Source organism: Girardinichthys multiradiatus, chromosome 18 (assembly GCF_021462225.1).
Source record: "Girardinichthys multiradiatus isolate DD_20200921_A chromosome 18, DD_fGirMul_XY1, whole genome shotgun sequence".
Classification (NCBI taxonomy): domain Eukaryota; kingdom Metazoa; phylum Chordata; class Actinopteri; order Cyprinodontiformes; family Goodeidae; genus Girardinichthys; species Girardinichthys multiradiatus.
In genome coordinates this window covers 17,032,218-17,055,967 of record NC_061810.1, presented here as the reverse complement: position 1 = coordinate 17,055,967, position 23,750 = coordinate 17,032,218, and the positions used below count along the sequence as shown (strand labels likewise).

General features: G+C 40.8%; 1 protein-coding gene across 1 annotated transcript in view; it reads right to left on the bottom strand.

Annotated features, from left to right (window-relative positions):
• gramd1bb (GRAM domain containing 1Bb) overlaps positions 1–23,750 on the bottom strand; it is a 210,704-nt gene that overhangs the window by 103,234 nt on the left and 83,720 nt on the right. The window contains exon 3 of the mRNA XM_047391430.1: positions 16,628–16,717. Within this exon, the coding sequence (XP_047247386.1) occupies positions 16,628–16,717 (90 nt within the window). The remainder of the gene's footprint in view (positions 1–16,627; positions 16,718–23,750) is intronic.

The following is a 23,750-nucleotide window of genomic DNA, read 5'->3' as shown; positions in this document are numbered from 1 at the left end:
TGACAGTGCTGACACAGATTTCACTCATAGCAAGTTTATTTTCTACAAATTAATAATATTGTAGCGACTCCAGAGTAAGCGAAAACCAACAGCAATGAAGTATAAATAGCCACTTTATTTGGAAGAACAATCACTGTTCTACAGTACAGGCTCAGGAGGAATAGCACATTAACACTCTCTCTACACACCGAACTGCACACCTTGCTCTAACAAAAACCTCTCCCTCATTCCCCCACTCCGCCGGCCACCACCACTGGCCAGCATGATGACTGACATCCGGGCTGGTCAATGACAGACAGAGGGTAGAAGTAAGAGACTGCTCACCCTCCTTGTAGGATGCTACACTGCCCCCCTAAATAGTTTCTCACCACCGAGGAACACACAGAAATACGTAGCACCCAAAAACTACCCAGTGTCAGGGTCTGGGTTAGAGTGTGTGTTTGTGTTTTGTGTGCAACTTTGTTTTCAGTTTCCAGATGGTGCTGGAGTTTCTCAGGTGTGCTGGGTGACAGGTGCAACTGATCTGCTGATTGCATGGAAGTGTACCCTATCTGGATAGCAGAGGCTCCAGTCCTGTCAGGTCCCTGGTTTCGGGGGTGAACCTGGGAGACATGCACTGCACAGAATCTTCACTTGTCCTTGGCAAAAAGGCAACTGCTCCTCCACCTTCCACCCCTGGTGAGACCACTGCACCCAATAAATTACTTCACCTATCCTCTCTAGCACTTTGCAGGGACCCACCCACTGGCTGTTCAGCTTAGAACACCAACCCTTCTTTTGTTGCAGGCTGTAGACCCAAACCAGTTCCCCCACCTGGAAATGTCTCCCTGATATCAGTGTTTCACTTTTGCCTCACACCCACACATTGCTGCTGCTCCCGGGCAAACTGGTGCGCGGACTCAAGCCGATCCTACAGCCTCCTGTAGTGTTACCAACAGCTAATTGTGTGTAGTACAGTAGTGCTTCTCATGCTTGTTGACTGAAATGCGCAACCACCCGCTCCCCTTCTGGCCCCACTTGGGACAGCACGCCTCCCACCCCATACTGCTTGCGTCCATATCGAGTATGAAAGGCAGAGTGGGGCCGCCTGGGAGAAGTACCAGAGCTTCGCTAGGAGCACGCTACAAACTACTGAATGCCTCCTGATAGTTTTCCCCTCAGACAATGTCTCTGTCTCTTTTTAGGAGCTGAAACAGAGGTGCAGATGTCCGGTAGTACGAAGACAGGCCCAATAAACTTTTCAGCTGTTTTTTGATGTGGGGGTGGGTCATTTAACAATTAATTGGGGTACATTATAATGTAAAGCTACTCATTGAAGCTCTTGTCATCTGTCGTGGCTCACAGCAACAGGAGCTAAGCTTTCCTTCTTTGGTGAAGGATGGAGCGAGGGCCAAGACAATCGCAAAAGTGAAGATAATTGATGAAGGTAGAGTAAGCTTTCCTTGCAATCCAATCAGAGGCCACAAATGCACACAGCGGCCCTGCTCAGGCAAATTAGCAGATGTAAGCTGCAACAATGGCAAGTCTGGAGGGAAAGATTGCGTTTTCAAAGTGGAAGTACAGAAACTACTTTATTCTATTTTAGGTAAAAGGCAAATATGTACATCTGAAGTAAATATAAAAAGTTTGGTGCAAGTAGGCTACTTGTCTATGTAATTCCACTTTATGCAACTGGCTTGTGAAACCTCAGAGAAAAATATAAATTTGTAATCGCAGTAGTTACCTTCCATGTTAACTATTTACTTTTATGGTGGAGTAACTCAGTTACTAGCTCAGTTACTTTTTGGGAGAAGTAACAAGTAAGTATAATTAATTACTTTTTTAAAGCAACATGCCCAACACAGCAAGGTACACAAGGCAATGCCAACAGGGCACCCCTCCCAACACCTTGTCCATCAGCCTAGCGCCTTTCAAAGCCCAAAACAGAGAACCTTAAACTGCCATAACCCCTGCCCAGTACAAAAAGCTGTCTTATGCCTGTACTCAGGGGAAGGGGCTGCCTGATAGTACCCACTACGCAGGTCCAAGGATGAAAACGAGGTGCAGCCTGTGACTAAATCCAGCAGAGGCTAACAGTCTTTCCTGGTCACTCCATTCAACGGCCTGAAATCTGAGCAAATCGCCAGCCTGCACCCTTCTTTGGAACCATGGAAACTGCTAAGGCCCAAGGACTTTCTGATGGCATAATGATATCTGCCATAAACAACTGCTCTACAGCTTTCTCACAGGCTTACTGCCAAGCTAGGGGCAGGCGACGAGGATGACACTTGATCAGCTGTGCGTCCCCTGTATCAATGACTTGCTGCAGGAGATGAATCCTCCCCACCTCCTCATCTCTTGCAGCAAAACAATCTCTAAACTCCAACAGCAACTCCAGCAGTATCTCCTGCTGTTGTGAGTCTAAGCTGTCACAGTTCTACTGCCATATTCCTCTTAATACTGCCTCCTTCCCCGACCTGGCAGTCTCTGTCGAGTTTGCCATCGTCATGCTACAGGTGGCAGTACTGCACAACTTCTGCAAAAGAGAAGACAAAACAGGGGAGCAAAACTTAGGACTAGCGACAACCTCTGTTATAATAACCTTGGAGGAAAAGTCAAAAACTGAACTTCCCTGAAAACACAATGGCCCTCAACAAAAGCCTTCCACAGCCTTCAGGAAACCCAGACCCAGGATACAGGCGTCCTGTACTGCAGCTATCCGCACTGGTTGATGTAGCATTTTACCCAGAACAGTCACTGACAAATGACCCTTGCCTTTCATAAAAGCCAATTCACCCGTATCAATGTGGGCTCAAGCTACGTACCCTCAGGTATTTTTTCTGGGCTCACCAGAGTCATTGTCGACTCCGTATTTACCAATGCAGACCAGGCCATTGCCTTTATAATGACAGGCACGTAACAAAAATCCCTGGAACAGGCCCGCTCCCACTGCAACAGTTGGTGTCATATACCTCATCTGGGGTTGAATTCCGGGTCTGCATATCCCCCACTATGTGGTCCCCGACCCATTTTCCCGAGCTCTGTTTGAGTTGGGACACTCTCTGATCAAATGCCCTGGTTGACCACAACCCCAGCAGACCCTAAGACCCGCTCATGCTTTACGTGCTGTTTGTACTGACATAGTTCTCAGTACTTCAGTCATCTCCTCTGCCCATCCTGGTCTCTCCTCCAACCGTAGTTCTCACTGCCCGGGTACTCATGTCCTCACACGTTCCACCAGCCGCATTCCACACATTCTTTCTTCCTACTGCCATGTCCAAGGCTGCCTGCAAGGACTCAGGATGAAGCAGCTGCACCTGGACCCTCAGTAAATGGAACCAGATAGTGAATAGAACAGGAATGAAGTCCTACGGCATGCATTCGCTGTGGCATTGTTTTGACAATTTCTGCAATGTCACAAGACTTATTTTCATCCAGTGTTGCATTAATTTTTCACCAAGACCGTGCATTGATGATGGTAGAATCTGACCGCTGCGCAAAGCCTTCTTCAGCACATCCCAAAGATTCTCAATGGGGTTAAGGTCTGGACTCTGTGGTGGCCAATCCATGTGTGAGAATGATGTCTCATGCTCCCTGAACCACTCTTTCACAATTCTAGCCTGATGATTCCTGGCATTGTCATCTTGCATTATGCCCATGCTATTAGGGAAGAAAAAATCCATTGAGTTCCCTTTGCATTGTGTGTGTGGAAATGCTCTAACTTTCACTATTAAACTTAGCCCGGAGTTCTACTGTTGTTTTTCTTCAATTTGATTTCACCAAACGTGGTCGCCGATCACGATCGTTCAAGATTTTTTTCCGGCCACATTTCTTCCTTGAAAACAATGAGTCCCCACTATCTTTCCAGTTTTTAATAATGCTTTGGACAGTTCTTAACCCAATTTTTGTCGTTTCTGCAATCTCCTTAGATGATTTCTCTGCTTGATGCATATCAATGATTTGACCCTTCTGAAACAGACTGACATATTTTCCGGGACCACGGGATGTGTCTTTCGACATGGTTGCACCAGTTGGGGTTAAATAACTTATTGCCAGCTTAAACACATGCAGTAACTATCCAATGGGAGGCTCGTACCTATTTGCTCAGTTAAATTCAGGTGGTGACTGTTTTTTTGGCCAGGCAGTGTAGCTAGATAGGAGAGAATGCTCTGGTGACTAGCTAAAAAACAGCAAAACCCTGATTAGACAGGGAGCATAGACAGATGTCCAGATTTATTTTGGGTATCTAGAGCTTAAGACAATATCATGAATGGCACTTTGTTTAGTTCTGCAGTTGAGAACTAAACAAAGGACTAGACAGAACTTTCTTTATTTTAATCCAATATCTGCACTGGAAAAGTCAAAATAAAGTGCGGTTTCAATATACAAAGGAGTTTATTGGGACATCTGTCTTTTCCAAACAGGGGAAAGGATTATAAACACAACAGACGTACTGTGAACTTATTTTGATCTGCTACAGCTATTTTGAAAAAATAGGACTGGGACTGGAAATAGCAACCAAGGTGCTCTGGTAGAAAGCAGAAATGGAACTAGTTGGAAAAAGAGGCAACAATTTCCCTACTGCACTGTAGCAAACCCTATAAACTCTTATCTTACTTTTAAATCAGTGTGAAACACAAAATATTAACATTATTACATGAATCAAGTTTTCATCCAATTTTGCAATGTTCAGGTGTGTTCATAAAACTCTTATTTTACAAGCATAATATGTTTTTAACAGAAAAAACAGAAAAGTAAGGTTCAGCCTGAAAAGGGGCAACTAATTGAAAAAACGTGATATACTTACTTTTCCACAGTACTTATTATGAGGATGCATAAGTTATATTAATCAGAATTCCTACTAGCTCTAGTTATTGTGCTGTATACCTTTAATACCTCCTAAGAAAGAAAAGCTAAACCATCTCAAGCCATTTATACCACAACATAGTTTGAGACATTACAGATTTGTCTTTAGATTATAAAATGACAAAGTGATAGCAGGTGTTACAGAGTTGCTCTGTGTCTCCCAATCCTGTGTTGCATCATCCTCAACGATGAATCACATTACACTCATTTAGCTAAGTCACATTGCAAAATTATATAATGCTATCTGCAGTTATCATGGAGGAGTTGCACTTAGTAGAAACATCTCAGGAAAAAGTAGGGCAAGAAGCAAGCTATTTTCTCTTTACATCATCAGCTCATCAGTTTCTACCAAGGCCCCCACGGATGTAATTAATGCCTGGCACATGAAGCTAAACATTACAGCTAGAGACACATATTAGCTTGGAGCCTGCTGTGAGCTCAACAAAAATGCACTCTGAGTAAACTGCAGCACAATCTACAGATAGGCAGATGCAGCGAGACAGGAAAAAAAGCAGGAATGACAAAGATGGTAGCACAGGTGCGGTATGGGACAGGCAGCAGTGCAGCGTCCATGCAGAAATGCAGCTGGCTTTACCTGCAGAGGAGACATGACATTCCGTGCCCTCTAAAGCTGGCTACAGAACGCTGCTCCCCTCGCAGCTGCTGCAGATGCCCCTCGTAAGCTAACACCAGGACAGCAAAGAGAAAAGAAGCAGAAAATCCCATAGGTTTGACAGGTAGTGTCCCTAATTCAAGCAAGTGGAGACACTCAGCCAGAAGATACTGAGCGGCAGGGAGAGCCGGTGATCAGAAAGAGAGACAGAGTGGAGGTGTGGAGCACAGCTCACGCAGACAAAGATAGTGAAGTCTACGATTATTAGAAGCTCACAAAGATATCCCTACAGAATCACTACTTTTACTGCGATATTTTCACATCGTATTTTGGGAAAATGCCAGCTCCTGTAGATCAAGTCATTTATGATTTAGACAACTAATTTTTAGGTGGATCAAATTCAGCTTTGTGGTGAACATCAATGGAAGTTTTCATTTGTAAAGCTCATATTCAGAACGATTTACAGATATCTAACTGATGGCAATAGATAATTTGTTTGAGATGCACAAATATCAAAATATCAAGTTAACTACCACATCAATAATATAAAAATTACAAAGTTTTTAAAACAATTTCTTCTTTTGTCTTGACAAAATATGAACAACTGTAAAATCAGGTAGCTTTAGCTTTGTATTTTCCAGTTCATGCATTTATGTATGAAATTTCAGCCTCTCATCTTGATCGGTATTACCTGCAGAAGACATTCTTAGTGGGACATTCCTTGTTAAGTATAGAAAACATTTTAAACAAAACACTTTATGAATGAATAATTGAATGGCTAATGAAAAATGAACTGAACTTACAGAGTATAGTCAAAATAGATTATTTCAGTTTTGCAAAAAGGACCCAAGTAAATTTTTTCAGAATATAAAAATTCAGCTCTAAGTAATAGGTGGGAATTCTTTGTTTCTGCAGACTGCACTAAATACATGAAGGAGAAAAACACCCATCAAGTCTAGCAGATAGCAATTTGTCCCCATTTTTGTGTAAGTGATCAAAAATAAATTTTTTTCATTATTATTTTTTTATTTACACGAAAACCTCAGGTTCTGACCGGACCAGGCATTCCTTAAAATTATAAGAACAACATCTGACCGGAGGACACATGCAAGAAAAGCATTTCTTATTTAATAATTGATACTACGTATTGTAAAAAAGCAGTGGAAATATCTATTGCCTTAACAACTTCCTCTACAGATGAAAAATACAAAGTTAAAATGTATCAGATTATAAAGTTATATTTAGTCTATATAAAATTACTATTCTAACTTCTAATTACATTAGAATTAGGGCTGCAGCTAAAATTATTCTGATGATTAATCGAGTAATCGGATAAACAATTTCTGCACATTCAGCAGATTTTTCATTTAACTACTTAAGCTTATTTTATGAGTAATGGAAATACGTTAAAGAGAAAATTTATTAATCCAAATAATTTAATTCCTTTGTATTAAACAAATAATTTGATTCCTTTTTTGAAAATAAAAATGTCATATTGAGTTTACATGATTTGACCCACATGCAGAAAGCAATTCAGGAGACGGTATTGTTCGGTGAAGTGTTTATTTACAACTGGGTGAAAAATGCAGGGAACTATAACCAGGATGCAAACTGTAGAAATAAACAAGAAGGTAAGCAGGGATAACTCTGGGGCTGAACTCATGAAAATAATAAATCTGTCTTACAAAGAATGGTGGAGGGATCCGCCAGAAGGGGAGTGGAGAAACCAAGTGGTTGTTTGCCAGTGAGACTGAAGTTGGTGGATATGGTAAGCCAGGAGAGTTTGTAATCCACGAGGTACGATGGAGGGAGGAGGGTGGACAGGGTTCGTAGATGAAGGTCTGAGGTATGCAGGAATCAGGAGGCTGCCAGCCGGCGTGATCCAACGAAGTCATGAGAGACTTGAGTCTTTGTTCATGGAACTGGATTGCTTCCTTCCAGAAGGCAGTTTATCCAGGCAGGATTCAATGTAAGGCAAAATCAGGTTCAGGAAACCTGCAGGATACAAATACAGTTACTTGGTGTACAAGGCAAGGTCAAAGGCAAAGGTAACGTGGCTGAGTAGTACCACTAAAGGGCAACACTCTGGCAGTGAGTTGCTGGCTGCCTCCTCCTTAAATAGTCCTCTGCAGAATAATCAGGGGAATAGCGAACACCTGTCACCTCTCCTCCAGATTCCACGCCATCTAGGGGCTGAGCACAGTAAAAGCACCAACAGACACACAAAGCACAGATCCTGACATCACCCCTACCCTCAATGACCGCCGCATGGTGGTCCAGAAGATGTGGAAGGACAAGAAGAATTAAAGTCCGAGATCAATGAAGGATCACAGATAAATGACCCAAGAACGATCCTCCGGACCATACCCCTCCCAGTCGACGAGATACTGCCATCCGCGACCTCGTCGACGTGAGTCGATGATCCTTCGGACCGTCCAAACAGGGTGCCCCGACTGGTCCAGGGTGGGTGGTGGGGGTTCAGCCGGAGGGCAGGATGTGCCGGAGACAAAAGGTCTGACTTGAGAGACATGAAATACAGGCTGGATGTGTAGACTGGAAGGCAGGCGTAGGCGTAGAGCCGATGGACCGATGACAGAGTCAATGGTGGAGGGGCCAATGAAATGAGGAGACAGTTTTTTAGACATAGCCTTCAAGGGTATGTCTCGAGAAGACAACCAAACCTTTTGGTCAGGCTGGTACGTAGGAACTGGCCGCCGTTTACGGTCAGCGTACTTCTTTTTCTGGTCAGCTGTTCGAAGGAGAGCTCTGGTAGCATTTGCCCAGATCTGTTTACAACGGCGTATGTGGTGCCGCACGGATGCTACGCCTATGTCCTTCTCGTCAGTCGTAGGGCATTATTTACAAGGTTTACAAGGTTTTCCACCTCCCAAACTAGGGCCCCAAAAGTCCAATGGGACGGCACAATGGGTTCTGCCTCCTTCTCAGTGGAGTCCGACGAGTAAAGTCGGGAAAGAGCGTCCGGCTTGCCGTTCTTGGAGCCAGGCCTGTAAGAAATAGAAAGATCAAAATGAGAGAAAAACATCACCAACGTGATTGGCGTGGGTTCAGTCTCTTGGCTGATCGTAAGTAGGCCAGATTCCTATGATCGGTCCATACTAAAATCGGATGCTTAGCACCCTCCAGCCAATGTCTCCACTCTTCGAGAGCTAACTTTATAGCAAAGAGCTCTCTGTCCCCACATCATAGTTCTGTTCCGTGCTTGTGAGACGACGAGAGAAAAAGGCACATGGGTGGAGTTTTCCATCGGTGGTAGACTGCTGAGAAAGCACCGCTCCAACTCCTGTATCCGAGGCGTCGACCTCCAAAATGAACTGTCAGCATGAACCAATATGGGTGTCTGAGAAAACTTCTCCTTTAATGTCTGGAAGGCTTTGTTGGCTTCAGGTGTCCAGGAAAACACAATGTTTGTGCAGGTCAGGGCTGTGAGTGGTGCGGCTATTACGCAAACATTTTTGATGAATCGACAATAGAAGTTTGCAAATCCAAGGAACCGTTGTAGCTGCTTGCGGGAGTCCGGGGCAGGCCACTCCAGAACCGCCTTGATCTTCTCCGGGTCCGAGCAAACCTATCCACCCTCCAGGATGTATCCTAAGAATGTGACAGATTTCTTGTGAAATTCACATTTTTCAGCTTTAACAAACAGTCTGTTCTCCAAAGGTCTTTGTAGCACCAGGTGGACGTGACGGGTGTGTTCTTCAATGTCCTTTGAATAAATTAAGATGTCATCAAGGTAAACAAAAACAAAAACATTCAAAAAGTCCCTTAGTACATCATTGATGAGTGACTGGAACACTGCTGGTGCATTACTTAGTCCAAAAGGCATGACTAGGTACTCAAAGTTACCTAACGGGGTCTTGAAGGCGGTCTTCCACTCGTCTCCCTGTCGGATCCTAACTAAATGATATGCATTACGGAGATCTAGCTTGGAGAATATAGTGGAACCGTGGACTGGTTCAAAGGCTGAGGAAAGGAGTGGAAGAGGGTACTTGTTTTTAACAGTAATTTGGTTTAATCCCCTATAATCAATACAAGGGCGGAGTGAACCATCCTTCTTACCCACAAAGAAAAACCCTGTTCCGAGTGGAGATGAAGAGGGACGAATTAGCCCGGCTACTAATGACTCATTTATGTAATCTTCCTTAACCTTTCTTTCAGGTCCAGAAATGTTGTAGAGTCTACTGGTTGGCAGCGGGGCACCAGGAAGCAAATCTATGGCACAATCATAGGGCCTATGTGAGGGCAATGATAGGGCTTTACATTTACTGAAAACCAAACTGAGATCATGGTATTCTGGAGGAACGTTAGTGAGGTCAGAAATCTCATCTCCAGTAGGAGCTAACTTGGAAGGTTGTGAAGCAATGGCTGACTGCAAACAGGAAGAAAGACAGTTGGTGAACCAAGATTCAACTCGGCTTTCAGTCCAGTTCACGTGGGGGTTGTGCTTCTTGAGCCAGGGAAAACCTAAAACGATTGAGTTCAAAGCAATAGGAAACACAAAAAATGAGATCTCCTCCCTATGATTATCTGACAGGATTAAAGTCAAAGGTTTGGTTTTATGAGTGATTAGAGGTAATCTTTTGCCATCTAATGAAGAAACAGCTTGAGGCGTGGGAAGTGGCTCAGTCTCAATCTGAGCTTCTTTAACTAACCTCGGATCAATGAGGTTCTGGTCGCTACCCGAGTCAACAAGAGCAGAGAGGTTTTGAAAAGGACGGTGTGAAATTAATGTGGCAGGTGAACTAAGTCTGGGGGTAAGGAAACTGCTCGTCAGTCTCCCCTCATTTACTGGCGGACCTGCCCTTTTGGCCCCGAAGGACGAATAGGGCAGTTAGCAAGATGGTGTTCCGGTGAGCCACAGTAAAAACACTGATTAGCTTGGCGGCATCTTAGTCTTTCCTCAGGGGAAAGCTGGGTACGCCCAATCTGCATGGGTTCAATACCTGAATTGTGTGAAGCAGGCGTGGGACGACCAGTTTCAGGAGTAGGGCTAGAGAGATGGGCCCTAACTGCACTGTGTTCTAATCTGGATCTTTTTCTCTTCCTCATTCGGTTATCTAGTCCAACGGCTAACTTGATTAACCCATTCAAAGTCTTAGGCTCGTCGACTAAAGCTAATTCATCCTTTAAAGGATAATTTAATGACTGGAATAAAGCGGCTCTAAGAGCACAGTCATTCCATCTAGAAGCAGCAGCGTGGGTGCGAAAATCTATGGAAGATTCAGCAAATGACTGATTTTTCTGTTTAATAGACCATAAGCTACGAGCATTGGCGGTTAAATCTTTCTCACAGGAGAAAACCTGACGGAACTCCTCCTCAAACTCGGAAAATGTGCAGCCAAAATCTAAACAGTTCGAAAAACGGGCCTCTGCCCACCTCAGGGCTTTTCCTGTTAGCAGCCCAAGTACAAAATAAATATTTACTGCATCATGAGGAAAAGATTGTGGGGAGCGATTAAATACTAAAGTGCATTGGAGAAGTAAATCCTTACATTCTCCCTTCTCACCGGACAATTTTTCTGGATTCGGGGAAGTGACCTCACGTGAGTGCAGAAGTTGCTGAGAAACTGGAGAGGCAGCAGCGCCCTCTATTGCCAGGGTGGTGAAATTGCTCAAGGTGTGCTGAAACAAAGAAGCAAGTTGTTCGATCTGCTGATTGGTCTGTTTCTTTTGTTCAAAAAGAGAACAGAGAGAAGAATCATGAGTAGCGATCTGGTGGTGTTGTTCAGATAAAGTTATCCTGAATGATTCTGCTGGGTCATGTTGGCCAGAGAGTTCTGTCATATTGAGTTTAAAGGATTTGACCCACATGCAGAAAGCAATTCAGGAGACGGTATTGTTCAGTAAAGAGTTTATTTACAACTGGGTGAAAAATGCAGGGAACTATAACCAGGATGCAAACTGTAGAAATAAACAAGAAGGTAAGCGGGGATAACTCTGGGGCTGAACTCATGAAAATAATAAATCTGTCTTACAAAGAATGGTGGAGGGATCCGCCAGAAGGGGAGTGGAGAAACCAAGTGGTTGTTTGCTGAAGTTGGTGGATATGGTAAGCCAGGAGAGTTTGTAATCCACGAGGTACGATGGAGGGAGGAGGGTGGACAGGGTTCGTAGATGAAGGTCTGAGGTATGCAGGAATCAGGAGGCTGCCAGCCGGCGTGATCCAACGAAGTCATGAGAGACTTGAGTCTTTGTTCATGGAACTGGATTGCTTCCTTCCAGAAGGCAGTTTATCCAGGCAGGATTCAATGTAAGGCAAAATCAGGTTCAGGAAACCTGCAGGATACAAATACAGTTACTTGGTGTACAAGGCAAGGTCAAAGGCAAAGGTAACGTGGCTGAGTAGTACCACTAAAGGGCAACACTCTGGCAGTGAGTTGCTGGCTGCCTCCTCCTTAAATAGTCCTCTGCAGAATAATCAGGGGAATAGCGAACACCTGTCACCTCTCCTCCAGATTCCACGCCATCTAGGGGCTGAGCACAGTAAAAGCACCAACAGACACACAAAGCACAGATCCTGACAAAAAAGAATTACCACAAATCGACATTTTCCTCATAGCCTAAAATGCAATATCATAGCATATGTTTAGTATACATTTGAACATTTGTAGCAAAGGATGCATCTGCAACTAAAATAAAGATCCAACATCAACATGTCAAAAGCTCAGCCCTTTCTGGTTGATTTAACATCAATACAGTGCTAGCTGCCTCTGCAGTGGGGTTATATTTCCTGCTCAGGTGGTCAGGTGCATCACAGAAGTGCTATTATGGAATGATAATTCAGTTTGCAGTTCTTTTCTGTTATGTTTAAAGTGATCCCACACTTTTGACATATTCTGTTGCTTTGTTGCTGCTTGTTCTTGCCCCTTGCCGACTCCCTCCATAGCTGACAACACACTTGGTATCCACGTATCAGCAGTGTAGGCTATCATTAGCAGAAGTGTCAGGGTTCTGCAATGATAATAACCACCTGGCCAGAGCACATTGAGCTGAATAGTTGAACAGAATTTAACAAAGCCTCATGTCAGATAAAAAATAAATAAAAAAAGAAGCAAAGAAAGAACAAGAAAAATGTTTTTTTGACATTTTGTACAAAATTGGTGTACATATTCAAGGGGGGGAGGAGTAGTTTGTATTTATGGTGACTCAGCCCTTTACCAGTGACACTTTGATACTAATCTGTTCCCAGTTAAATGACGAATTCTTCTCAATATGCAAAAATGTATGTATTTCCCTTCAAAATTATCTACATATTTACAAAAATATATGATACATTATATTTACATATAACCAACAATACTTCTACGTATGAAAGCAACCAACAGCAATGATAATAATAATGTTATAAGTATGATATCTAGTTATATCCTTGTTGTAATCACCTGATTTAAGCTGTTTAATATTTAGACATTGCTTGAGCTCCACATCCAGACTGTTCCAGAGATCCACCCCACACACAAAATGCAGAAAGCTTTCTATGTTGTTAAACCTCTTAACTCATTAGCTCCCTCACTTTCTTAAACAATTTTTGAATGTTCTCTGATAGCTGGTTATTTTGGGCTTTGAACATAATTAGTGCTCTTAGTAGTTCAACTATATGTGTGAATTTTAATAATTGTGATTGTATAAATAGTGGGTTAGTGTATTCTAGTTAGCCTTCTTAATTATTTTTATTGCTCCTCTTTGAAGTATGATTAATGCAGTTTTGTAATTCTTTCCCCAAATCTCTGCACAGTATCTGAAATAGGGTAAAACTAAGGAACAGTACAGGATGTGAAGTGCTGATCTAAAACATCTTTGGCTTTGTGCAGTACAAATATGCTTTTTGATGATTTTGAACATATTTCATGGGAGGTTTCAAGTATAGTTTGTCATTAATAATACCAAGAAATAAGTTTTCATGTACCATTTCAATATTCACCTGTTTTAGCTGTATTTTTATGGAGGACCAATCTTGCCGTATTTAAGAATAAATACAGAAATAAATAAATGACTCAATAAAATAATTACTGGACCAAAAAGTAGCAAGAAATATAAATTAATGCACCATTAAATGCAACAAAATAGTAAAATTTAAAGATGTATTCAATTATTGATCAGTTAATCAGATGTAAATATATATATATGTTCCTATTTTAATCCACTATTTTTATTTAAACCACTAACTTTCAAATCATATTTTGTTGTATTTTTCACCCAACGGATTTCCCTGAGCCCATTAATTTCCATCTTTCTTTTTTACATTACTTGGTCGCTGTATTGTCTTTTCCTCCTCAACATGAGGAAGAAATGTAAATACGGACAGGGCGGGACAGAGAATGAGGGTTCTCTGTCTTTGGACCAGCGCCACCGCCTCAGCTTCTCTCTTATTGGCTGAGGCCAAAGCAATCTTCCTAATGTCAACGGCAGTAGTTATTTCTTCAATAGCTTTAAGTATGGCTAATGTTGTTGATCTGAAACCGTATTGACTTTCACTGATTAATTTATCGTTTTCTAAAAATGTTTCCGATGTACTATTCAACAGATTTTCTAACTTTCATAGCTGTGTTAGCAGAGATATAGGTCTGTGGTTAGAAAGTTGATGCTTATCTCCATTTCATAAAATGGGATTTCATTAGTGATTTTCATTTAAACTAATATAAACCAGTTTCAAATGAAAGATTACTGATATATTGTAGTGGGTTTGAAATTCCTTAAATTATATATTTTACGAAGGACATAGACCGAGTACATATACATACCATGTAAAATCTTTGGATCTTTTGTTCTTAATTTTTTTTTCACAGTGTCAATAATCTTTTTTCGGTAATGGCACTAAGGAACATTGAGTGTGGATTTCTATTAATTTGTCAAACTCCTGTGCGATGCTGGAAAATGTAGGCATGACTTTGGTCAAATCAGATTTATGAAAAATGTAATAAAACTGTCAGTTACTGTCAGTTCGGGGCCATTCTTGCAATCGGAAGGTTGTGGGTTCGATTCCAGCTTCCTCCTGCTGTATGTCGATGTGCCCCTGGGCAAGGTACTTAACCTCAAGTTGCCTACCGATGTGTGTATCAGTGTATGAATGTGTGAGTGTTAGTGAGTGCAATTGGGTGAATGTGGCTCTAGTGTAAAGCGCTTTGAGCGGTCTGTATGACTGGAAAGGCGCTATATAAATTCAGTCCATTTACCATTAATTTTATTCATGTTGTAATTTTCAATATCGTTATCAATAAAAAAGTAAGGTTATTTTATTTTATTTGTACATGTTTCCATATTTGGTTCACAATATTTTCATATATGCTCTACTTACTCTTATATAACCTTAAAATATTTTGTAACTTATTTATTTAGATTTTAGTCTTATGATATTTTTATAAAGTACACTTTTCTTTTTGTAGGCGTTTTGCAATCCTTTTTGTAATGCAGGGACAGCTATTGTCCTTTTTCTATTTGTTAAACATTTTCAGTGGACAGAGTTTACTATACAGGGTCATAAATATCTTTAGAAATGGCATATTTTAGGAAAAACACAGATTCAAGCAACCTAAAACGGGTTCCCCTATTGGACATCTTTCAGTATCTCATGTCAATTTTGTTGTGTAATATTTGTTTTTATTGAACTGCTTTTAATCAAACTCTGTTTTGTTAAGTATTTGTCACCTTAAATTAAAAAAAAGGATTTCAAAAAGCTGAAACACCAAATAATTTGCCAGCAGTCTGAAATGAGTACTAACGTTTGAGTCATTGTTGCTTTGAAAAATCTTTGAGGATTTCTGTGACCTTTTGCTTTATTGGTTCTGTGCGATTCAACATCTAAATTCAACTTAACTTGTAATTTAACTTGTCGATAGCTGCACCCTCAGTCCAATATTTACTCACAAAGTTTCTTTCATTATGAACTGTTATTAATCTGAGAAGTTTCCATCCACTGTATCACTGAATATGCATGTAGCTGTAATAGACATATATAAAACCGACCCAATAAGTGCTTATGCCACACAAAGACATGTTTGTGAAAGAAAGCCTAAACCATATTTTCAGGTCATGGTCAACTGTAGCTAAACCAACGGCTGTGTGGAAAAATGCAGCACAGCAAATTGCTTTAGTCATTAATCATTACGATGTTCATTTAAGGAGAACACCCCCTTCTGTAAGTTTCATCTGCAAACGATTAACTGGGAAAATAAAGTAAATATGTTACAAGCCAAATTATCAACAAGTCATATCAAAGAGGAAGCAAACTAATGTTAGCCTAGCACCTCAGCAAACATCCTCCTATGCAAAGATCCTCAGCGGACAGAGATGATTACTAAAAACGTTTCGTAGCCTTATATGCTCAGTCAGAGAGTTTTTTTAGAAATCAATCTAAAGGCTACATGTGCTGTAGGGCAAGTGATGTTATTTCATCTTTCTTCAAACCAGGCAACACTGTTTGAGATTAAAAAGCTATAAAAAGCTATACACGAGGGTCCTGGCCAAGCGCACAACAGTTTAGATACAATATCAAACATTAATGGATACAATGAAAGTAAGCACATGTGCTGTAAGAACATCAAAGCAGGTTTCAGAAACAAAGTGAACCCAGTCTTGGGGCAGAGAACACAAACACAACACATAGGTCACTCTCTTAAATAAACAGAATTCTGAAAATCGTTTTTGGGTCTTACAGTTGAAGCATACAGTTGAAGGCATAAACGGTAATTTGTTTAGATTGTAGGTTGTGAACAAATTTATTAAAAGACATTTACCCATCATTAGATGTTCTGCCCCCTTGACCTTATCAAGAAATGGGATTTTGATCTTTAGATATTAAGTTTGAGAACCTTTGTCCTAGAGTGACCCACAGAAAAGAAAAACTGCCCTCTAGTGGACATTAAAAAGAACAAATGTGCAAAAACTGGACTAAATTTTGCTTTTGGTTCTTTTGAAAAATCTTGTAAATTGCTGTGAAGAGCCATAGGTATATTGCATATGCCCTAACTTCAACAAAATAGATTTCAGGCATGTTTATATTTACATTTTTGAAATTAACTACTTTTTGAAAAATCTAATATTTCTTTGATTTCTCTAAAAGCAAAGTTTTAGTTCGATTTTGCAGGAGGAAAAGACAGTTTTTGCAGAAACAAAGATATACAAGACACACACAAACACACACACACTCCTCACCTCTCCTCTCGGATCTGTGGTGTCAGGAAGCGAGTGCTATCATCTTCGTGGCTGCTCTGCAGGCTGCTCTGCTGACTGCTTTGCTGGCTGCTGCAATGTGGAAAAATAAGATGTAATGTCATATAAACAGTACAGCTACTGTAGGTTATGTACATTTTCCCACGCTATATGAAAATGCAAATCAAAATAAACAGAATTTGGAGAAACAAATATATTTCACAAAGATTTCAGTTGAATCTTTACTGTTTTTAACCTGGTTGGGTTTAGCTGGGCTTTGTCTGTGTCTGTCTTACTGATATCCTTTGCCTGGTGCCATGTGAAACATCAAGTCATCTGTCAACCTTTCTGGCTAATTGGTTGTCAAACATATACAGGCACTGACAGAAACACTATTTATAGCAACACTCAAGTTTTGTTCCTCTCCTGTCCATGCACATATTCAGTGACAACACTAGATGGGGCTAGATGACACTGTCATGCAAACTCTCCTCGATAAGCAAGATGATTATACAACATAAAAACCAGTTAATGAAAAGGCATTAATACATAAAAAAGAACATTAAACATCAAGACATTCTGTTGAGTGACATTCATAATTGTGTTTTTAATCTAAATATCAGACGTGTTTGGATGTTTGAAGTCTGACTAATTGATTCTCTAAAATGAATATTCTAGTAAATCCCTGGCCCTTACATCTTTTAAAAACTATGATTTTCTTATTTAAAATTTTCCAGAGAGTGGCTATGTGGGGCCCTAAACAGAAATTAATTTTGCACTAGCAAGCACCACTGCTCAACTAATATTCTCTTCAAAGAGGGCATATCATGCAAAATCCACTTTTTTAGCCTTTCAATACATTTTATTGCAGAGATATCTTTATATTCTGTTTGGGTCATATTTTTCAGTCCGTTCAATTTTCTATATCATCTGTTTCATTTGTCCAACTCTTAGGTCACAACAAGATGGAAATAATGCTAAAATGACAGTGTGTTGATGGCAGTAGCATCATGCCTCCTGCTTATGTTAGTGCTGTGTCCCGTTTTAGCTCCTTGAGAACATAGCAGTACTGCATGTTTTAAATAGTGCTATTACATAAAGAGGGCTGCACGGTGGAGCAGTTGGTAGCACTGTTGCCTTGCAGCAAGAAGGTCCTGGGTTCGATTCCCAGCCTGGGGTCTTTCTGCATGGAGTTTGCATGTTCTCCCTGTGCATGCGTGGGTTCTCACCAGGTACTCCAGCTTCCTCCCACAGTCCAAAGACATGCCTGTTAGGTTAATTAGTCACTCTAAAATGCCCTTAGGTGTACAAATGAGTGTGTGAATGGTTGTTTGTGTGTTGCCCTGCAATGGACTGGCAACCTGTCCAGGGTGTACCCTGCCTCCCACCCATAGACTGCTGGAGATAGGCACCAGCTCCCCCACGACCCACTATGGAATAAGCAGTAGAAACTGACTGACTGACATAAACAGTTTTGTATTGTTTTTGCCTTGTTATCAAACTACATAAATGGCCCAATAGGTTAAAGTGGAGCGCCCCTTGACCACGAGGGGGGCGGAGTGTGAAGTGCCCCAACAGCAAGAGACCACACCAAAACGAGTTGCTCTGAGACGTACCTGAGAACCAGGGTAAAAGAGGAGCCTGTAGAGCTACAATAAGACGTTCAGACCAAAGCATCGTAGTTCCACTTTATATAGACCACAACTGAATAAATTAAATGTGAAAATAAATAATTTAAAGCATTAAATTTTCCCTTTAAATCATTCCCGTTCAAATTCTTGTGCATTATAGATGTAAAGTAAAAATGGCTACCTTGTCATAACAATAGGGTGGCTGCCCACCCTCTCAATGTCTCACACTTTTGCCATGAAAGTAGTAGGGATTTAAGGTTATGTTTCGTGTATTACAGGTTAATGCTTTTTCCTTCCAATAAACAAGCTAAATAGACTAATACTAAATATCTTATTTACACAACAGGATGTTATTTCGGTCTCTACATGATCATGCATTTACAACTCTCTTCTGCTTTTTGTATTCCACACAGCCGGGTTTTGGTCTTACGCGCACACAAACAAAAAAACACAAAACATTTTCCATTGTACCATTCTTATGGTTTAAATTCTCTTAAATAGAATGCCAAAAAAAGTTCCAAGGTGAGCTGAGTTTCCTCTGAGTGTTTGAGCAGAGTTGTTCAGTCTTTGCCTCTACCAGTTTCAGCACACTATTATATGTTTCTCTTGTTTACAAGACAGAAAGTTTGCAATTTGGAAAGTGATGGAATAAAAAAACCAAAGGACTGATGTCCATTAGTGTTATTAAGGAAATGCTCTTTAGAAAGTAAAATTGACATGCTCAAATGATAGTGCTCTATAGGTGGACTGAATGTGTGTAGAGCAGCAGAATGCAGGTTAACCAACCGAGGCAATAGCCCAAGGTTAATTACCCACTAATATCCGCTTGTTAGACTCTCAGTATTACTCTATAAAGAGCAGAATGGCAAGAAGCGTTAACATTCTGCCTAATAAGCACTTAAAACCTTCTACTAAAGTGAATTGTTATTCTCTGTTTTTCTTTAGTCTTTTACCACTCTGTTCATATGTACGAAAAAACATTTAAGACAACCTACTGCTAAGGCTGACATTGATTTGACTGATGTTAAATGTATCTCACTATTTGTGACTGAAGTAAAATTTTATTCCACATTTTTCAACATATATATCTGAGTTATGATTATATGAAACAGCTGACTCTAATTTTAAACAGTGCGTCTGTGTTGTCTGAGACGCTGTATATGTCTCTGTTTTGAAGTCAAAATAAAGATATTTACATTTTATAAACAAAAATATCACAATAATTGCCAATGTTTTATTTTTCAGCAGAAAAATAAGTGATTTTTATCTGCTTTAAAATCTTTAGACCATGTTGTACATTTCTGGTTTTACTTTTTGGGTTAATGCTGTGAATGTTAAAGCACAGATTTAACTTACATTTGGAAACAAATATTAGCCATTAAACATGCAGCTACCAGTAGTGTCTGACTAAACTGATTTAGCTGGAACATTTTGAATATAAAAAATAAAATTGTTCTTTGAACTGGGTCACAGAGCAGATTGGGTCGGCTCTGCTCCTTACTCTTATCCAAACTTTGACATTTAAGAATGAAGCCATTCTGTTGTGAGAAGTCTTCATTATTTTACACGGTCATACTGCATAATGCTAAGATGAACTTAAACAGAAGCTTTGGGCTGCACAAAGCTTTAAGGATGATAAAATGCATGAATGTCATATTTTGGGAGTTGGAACTGAGAACAATGCAAAAGAAAAAAAATAATTTTGACAAAGGGTAGATAACTTATAATATTTAATATATTTAAATAATATTTAGTTTAGATTTATTATGTAGTTTGAACACAGTTTTTATGTTGATGTTCCTGGTCTCTAAAAATAAAGAAACTGCAAGATATTTACTAACTATTTACCACCAAAAAATGCATTTTTTTGACAGTGGTAAAAACTTTTAAAAACCTGTTTACTCCACTCACATTGCGTATGCATTACATCCAGTATTTGCATAAAATAAAAATAACAAACATGTGTACATCTGATCTACAAATGTTTGTGTTTGGACCTCTGTCATTTTCAACATGGTCATTTGAAATGGCAAGAAAAGAAGGCTGACTTAGCCCAGTCCCTCTATGAATAATTCATTACTCATTATGGTACATGCTCTATGAAAATGACATTAAGGAAGCGTATCTAAATACTATGTAGTTTAAACGGTGTTTCCAGTGACAACCAATACTTGTACATGGAAGAACAATAAAATGCAGCGGACAAAATGTGCACACTGAAAATGTGCACAAGGAACAATTTTACCAAATTTATTAAAATACTCTTATTATTTGTATTGGATTATTGTTTGGTGTTCATTATTGCTGTTACTGTTAGTTTGGCAATGTTTGCTGGAGAGAGGTCGTTGTGTGTGTTCTTAAAAGTGTTAGCTGAGCTATTCAGGGTGAGCTGCCTAATACCTATGTGACCCTAGTAAACCAGTAATGAGAGCAAAACATCTGGTGCTTGGGTGTTCTAATCGACAGGGTTAAGCGGGAGGAGCAAGAGATGGATGTCCAGCCACGACTGTCTGCTTATAGAGTGAGGGAAACAACACTTTGGCTGTCTGCTGAGGCCACTCTAATGTAGGCAGGACCCTTGCCCCCATAAAAGGGAGGGGAGTGTTGCAGTTTAAGGTCAGACACCTAACTGTACCTTATGCTGCCTGGGTGGCTGACGTGTAGGCCAACTGCATCTTCGGGATGTATTTTTTACGAGCCTTTGGTGTTGCGCTGGACTTGTGTAAAGGCATTCTGTTACTCACTGTAGGGCAGAGTGTGCAGCTTAAACCACCCTTTTGGGGCCTTGCCCCTGCTGCAGTAGCTTGCACCTCTGAGTCACCTGCAGTGCTACCAGCTGAACAGTAAACATATGAGGAAAAAAGGCTGTCTGCAGTGGTTAACATCTTGTCCAAGACCCATGAGAGGCTGACTTAATAGCAGCAAGAAAGTCTGCTGGAGTTTAAAGACACATTTGAGAATGATGTAGGTCTCACACACATGGTGGAACACTTCAATAACACCTATTCAAGTGCACCCCAGCCGACTTCCTCTGGCTCATTAACAGCAGGCTGTGTGAGATGCTGAAGATGGACAAGACAGTGGAGAGCGCAGCAAGTGAGAGTTGTTGCAGGTCCTAAAATGGCTTGAGAGTGAGCAGCCCCCTAACTAGGATAAAGACACTGGGCTCTCTATTGCCACAAAAAGACTGTGGGCCAAGTTCAATGCTCTGAGGTTGAGCGAGGGAGTATTGCCACAGGAGAGGAAAGGTGGCAAGTTGTGGTGTCAAGATCACTGAGGACAGCTGTGCTAGAAGTCTGCCATGGGGGTGCAGGCTCCAGCACTTGGTTGTGTCCAAGACCATGCACCACCTCCACCAGGGCTATTATTGGGGGGAGCAGAGGGATTTGGAGGACTGTCAACCAGCAGGAACACCGGTGGAGCGAGTGGCTGAAGAAATCATGGGGCCATTTCCTTAACAGATAGGGAAAACCACTATAGTTTCACTGCCATGGACTAGCTTATCCAGTGGCCAGAGGAACACACCATTCCATACCAGGAGGTGGAGACTGTCAATGACTTATTAGAGGAGGGGTTGTTCAGCCAATTTGGAACACCGGACCCTTCAAAACGATCAGAGCCAGAACTTTGAGTCTAGGGTGTTTAATGTCATGTGGATTCAGAAGACCCGCACAATGCCATTTCACCCCCAGAGTGATGGGTTGGAGAGGTTTAACAGGTCACTAGCCTAGCAGTTAGCAATCCTCATCTCAGAGAACCAACATGAATGGGATACCCATCTTCCATCTGTCCTCATGGGCTACAGGTCAGCAGTTCAAACTTCTCTCAGTGTACACCTGCCCTGCTTATGTTACGGGGACAGCTGAGGACCCGTACTGAGCTGGTTTTTGGGAAGCTCGCCTTAGCACTGGAAGCACTACTACGTCTAAACTGCGTAAGAAAGCTCCAGGACCAGTTGGAGTCAGCACAATCCTATGCCAGGGACCAGCTGGCGACATGGGTACTAAAGGCACTCGCTGGAGAGCTGGTGTGGGTCTACAGCCCAAAGGGAAGAAAATGACTGTGTGTTAAACTGGATAGCAACTGGGTGGGGCCCTACAGCATCCTTGGACAAGTTGGGGAATTGGTTTACAGGGTGCAGTTGTCTCCTAAAGGCAGGAAATGGTGCTGCATAGAGACAGCCTGGACCATATAAAGGACACAACCTTCCCCTTCTCCTGGACCGATGTGTGCAAATCCCTGATGCACAGTTGGACTCATTGCAGGAACTGACATCCCCAATATGGGAGAAGGAGAAAAAGGAGAAAACGTAAAAACTACCACATTGCTTTCTAAAAACAGTATATTCTGCTGTGTCTGCAGGCTTCCACTGCACTCTGATGTGCAATCCTTTAGGCTACAGGGCACAAATTAGTTGCACCATGCAGGGAACACTATGTATTGTTCAGAGATACATCAGAAAAAGTTACTACCTAAAGGCTTCTAGACAATGTATGAGAAACGGGGACTCATTTCTAAAGGTCTTCCATGACAGAAGACAATGCAACCTTCACAAAACCTCCAGGTTCAAGTTAACTAAAAAATCTGTCGTGTTTGTATAAGACTTCTACTCCATAGCAGGTTTCACCAATAACTGAGCGGTTGTATAGGAATTCAATTTACCACTAAGGTACTGCAAAATTTCTTAGAAAGTTTAAAGATATAACTGAAGCACTAACACTTACAATTAGAAATATGTCCTCAGTGTTTTATTCCTAAACCATTCTCTATATTATCTAAACTCCAAAGTTTACCCACTTTAAATATTTTTTATGAACAGACATTGCTTTACAACGGCCTTAACCATGCTTCAGAACTAATAATTTAAATTTGGCGTCTTTAGTGTATTAAATGAAAGGAGCTTTAAAATATATTGAAAAATCATGACACTGTCTTAATATAATAAGACTGAAAATTTAAAGTAAAAAATAAATGTTTGACATGGATGTTTATGTGTGTCTTTGATTAGGCACAAACTCACCTCAACGGTCAAAGTGCAATATCTAATTAACCAATGTTATAATTATTTTGGGCTGTGTCAGGGAAACTGGCATACATGTTGGAAACTCTAACAGACAGATTTGAATAGCCAACATTTATGCTGGAGAGCTTCTTGCTGTGATGAAACAGTGCTTCTAAATCTTGCATAGCAGCTGACATATTTCAATCGGCACTATAGGACAAGTTTCATATTTCCATTTTTGAAACCATTTGATTAATACTATTATTGAGCATTCAATCAAATTTTAACTTTGCTTTTGAAAAACCACAAATTTATATGTGAATCCAGCATTTTTGCCAACCCACTACACTGGTTCGCCTGGAAACGTTTTAACAGACGTAGTTGGAATTTTTCTGCACTTAATGAAAACAGCTAAACTAATATAATACTAAAACTAGAGATGTCCTGATCACAGGACCGTATGGTAACATACGGTTAATGCTTTAATGCCTGC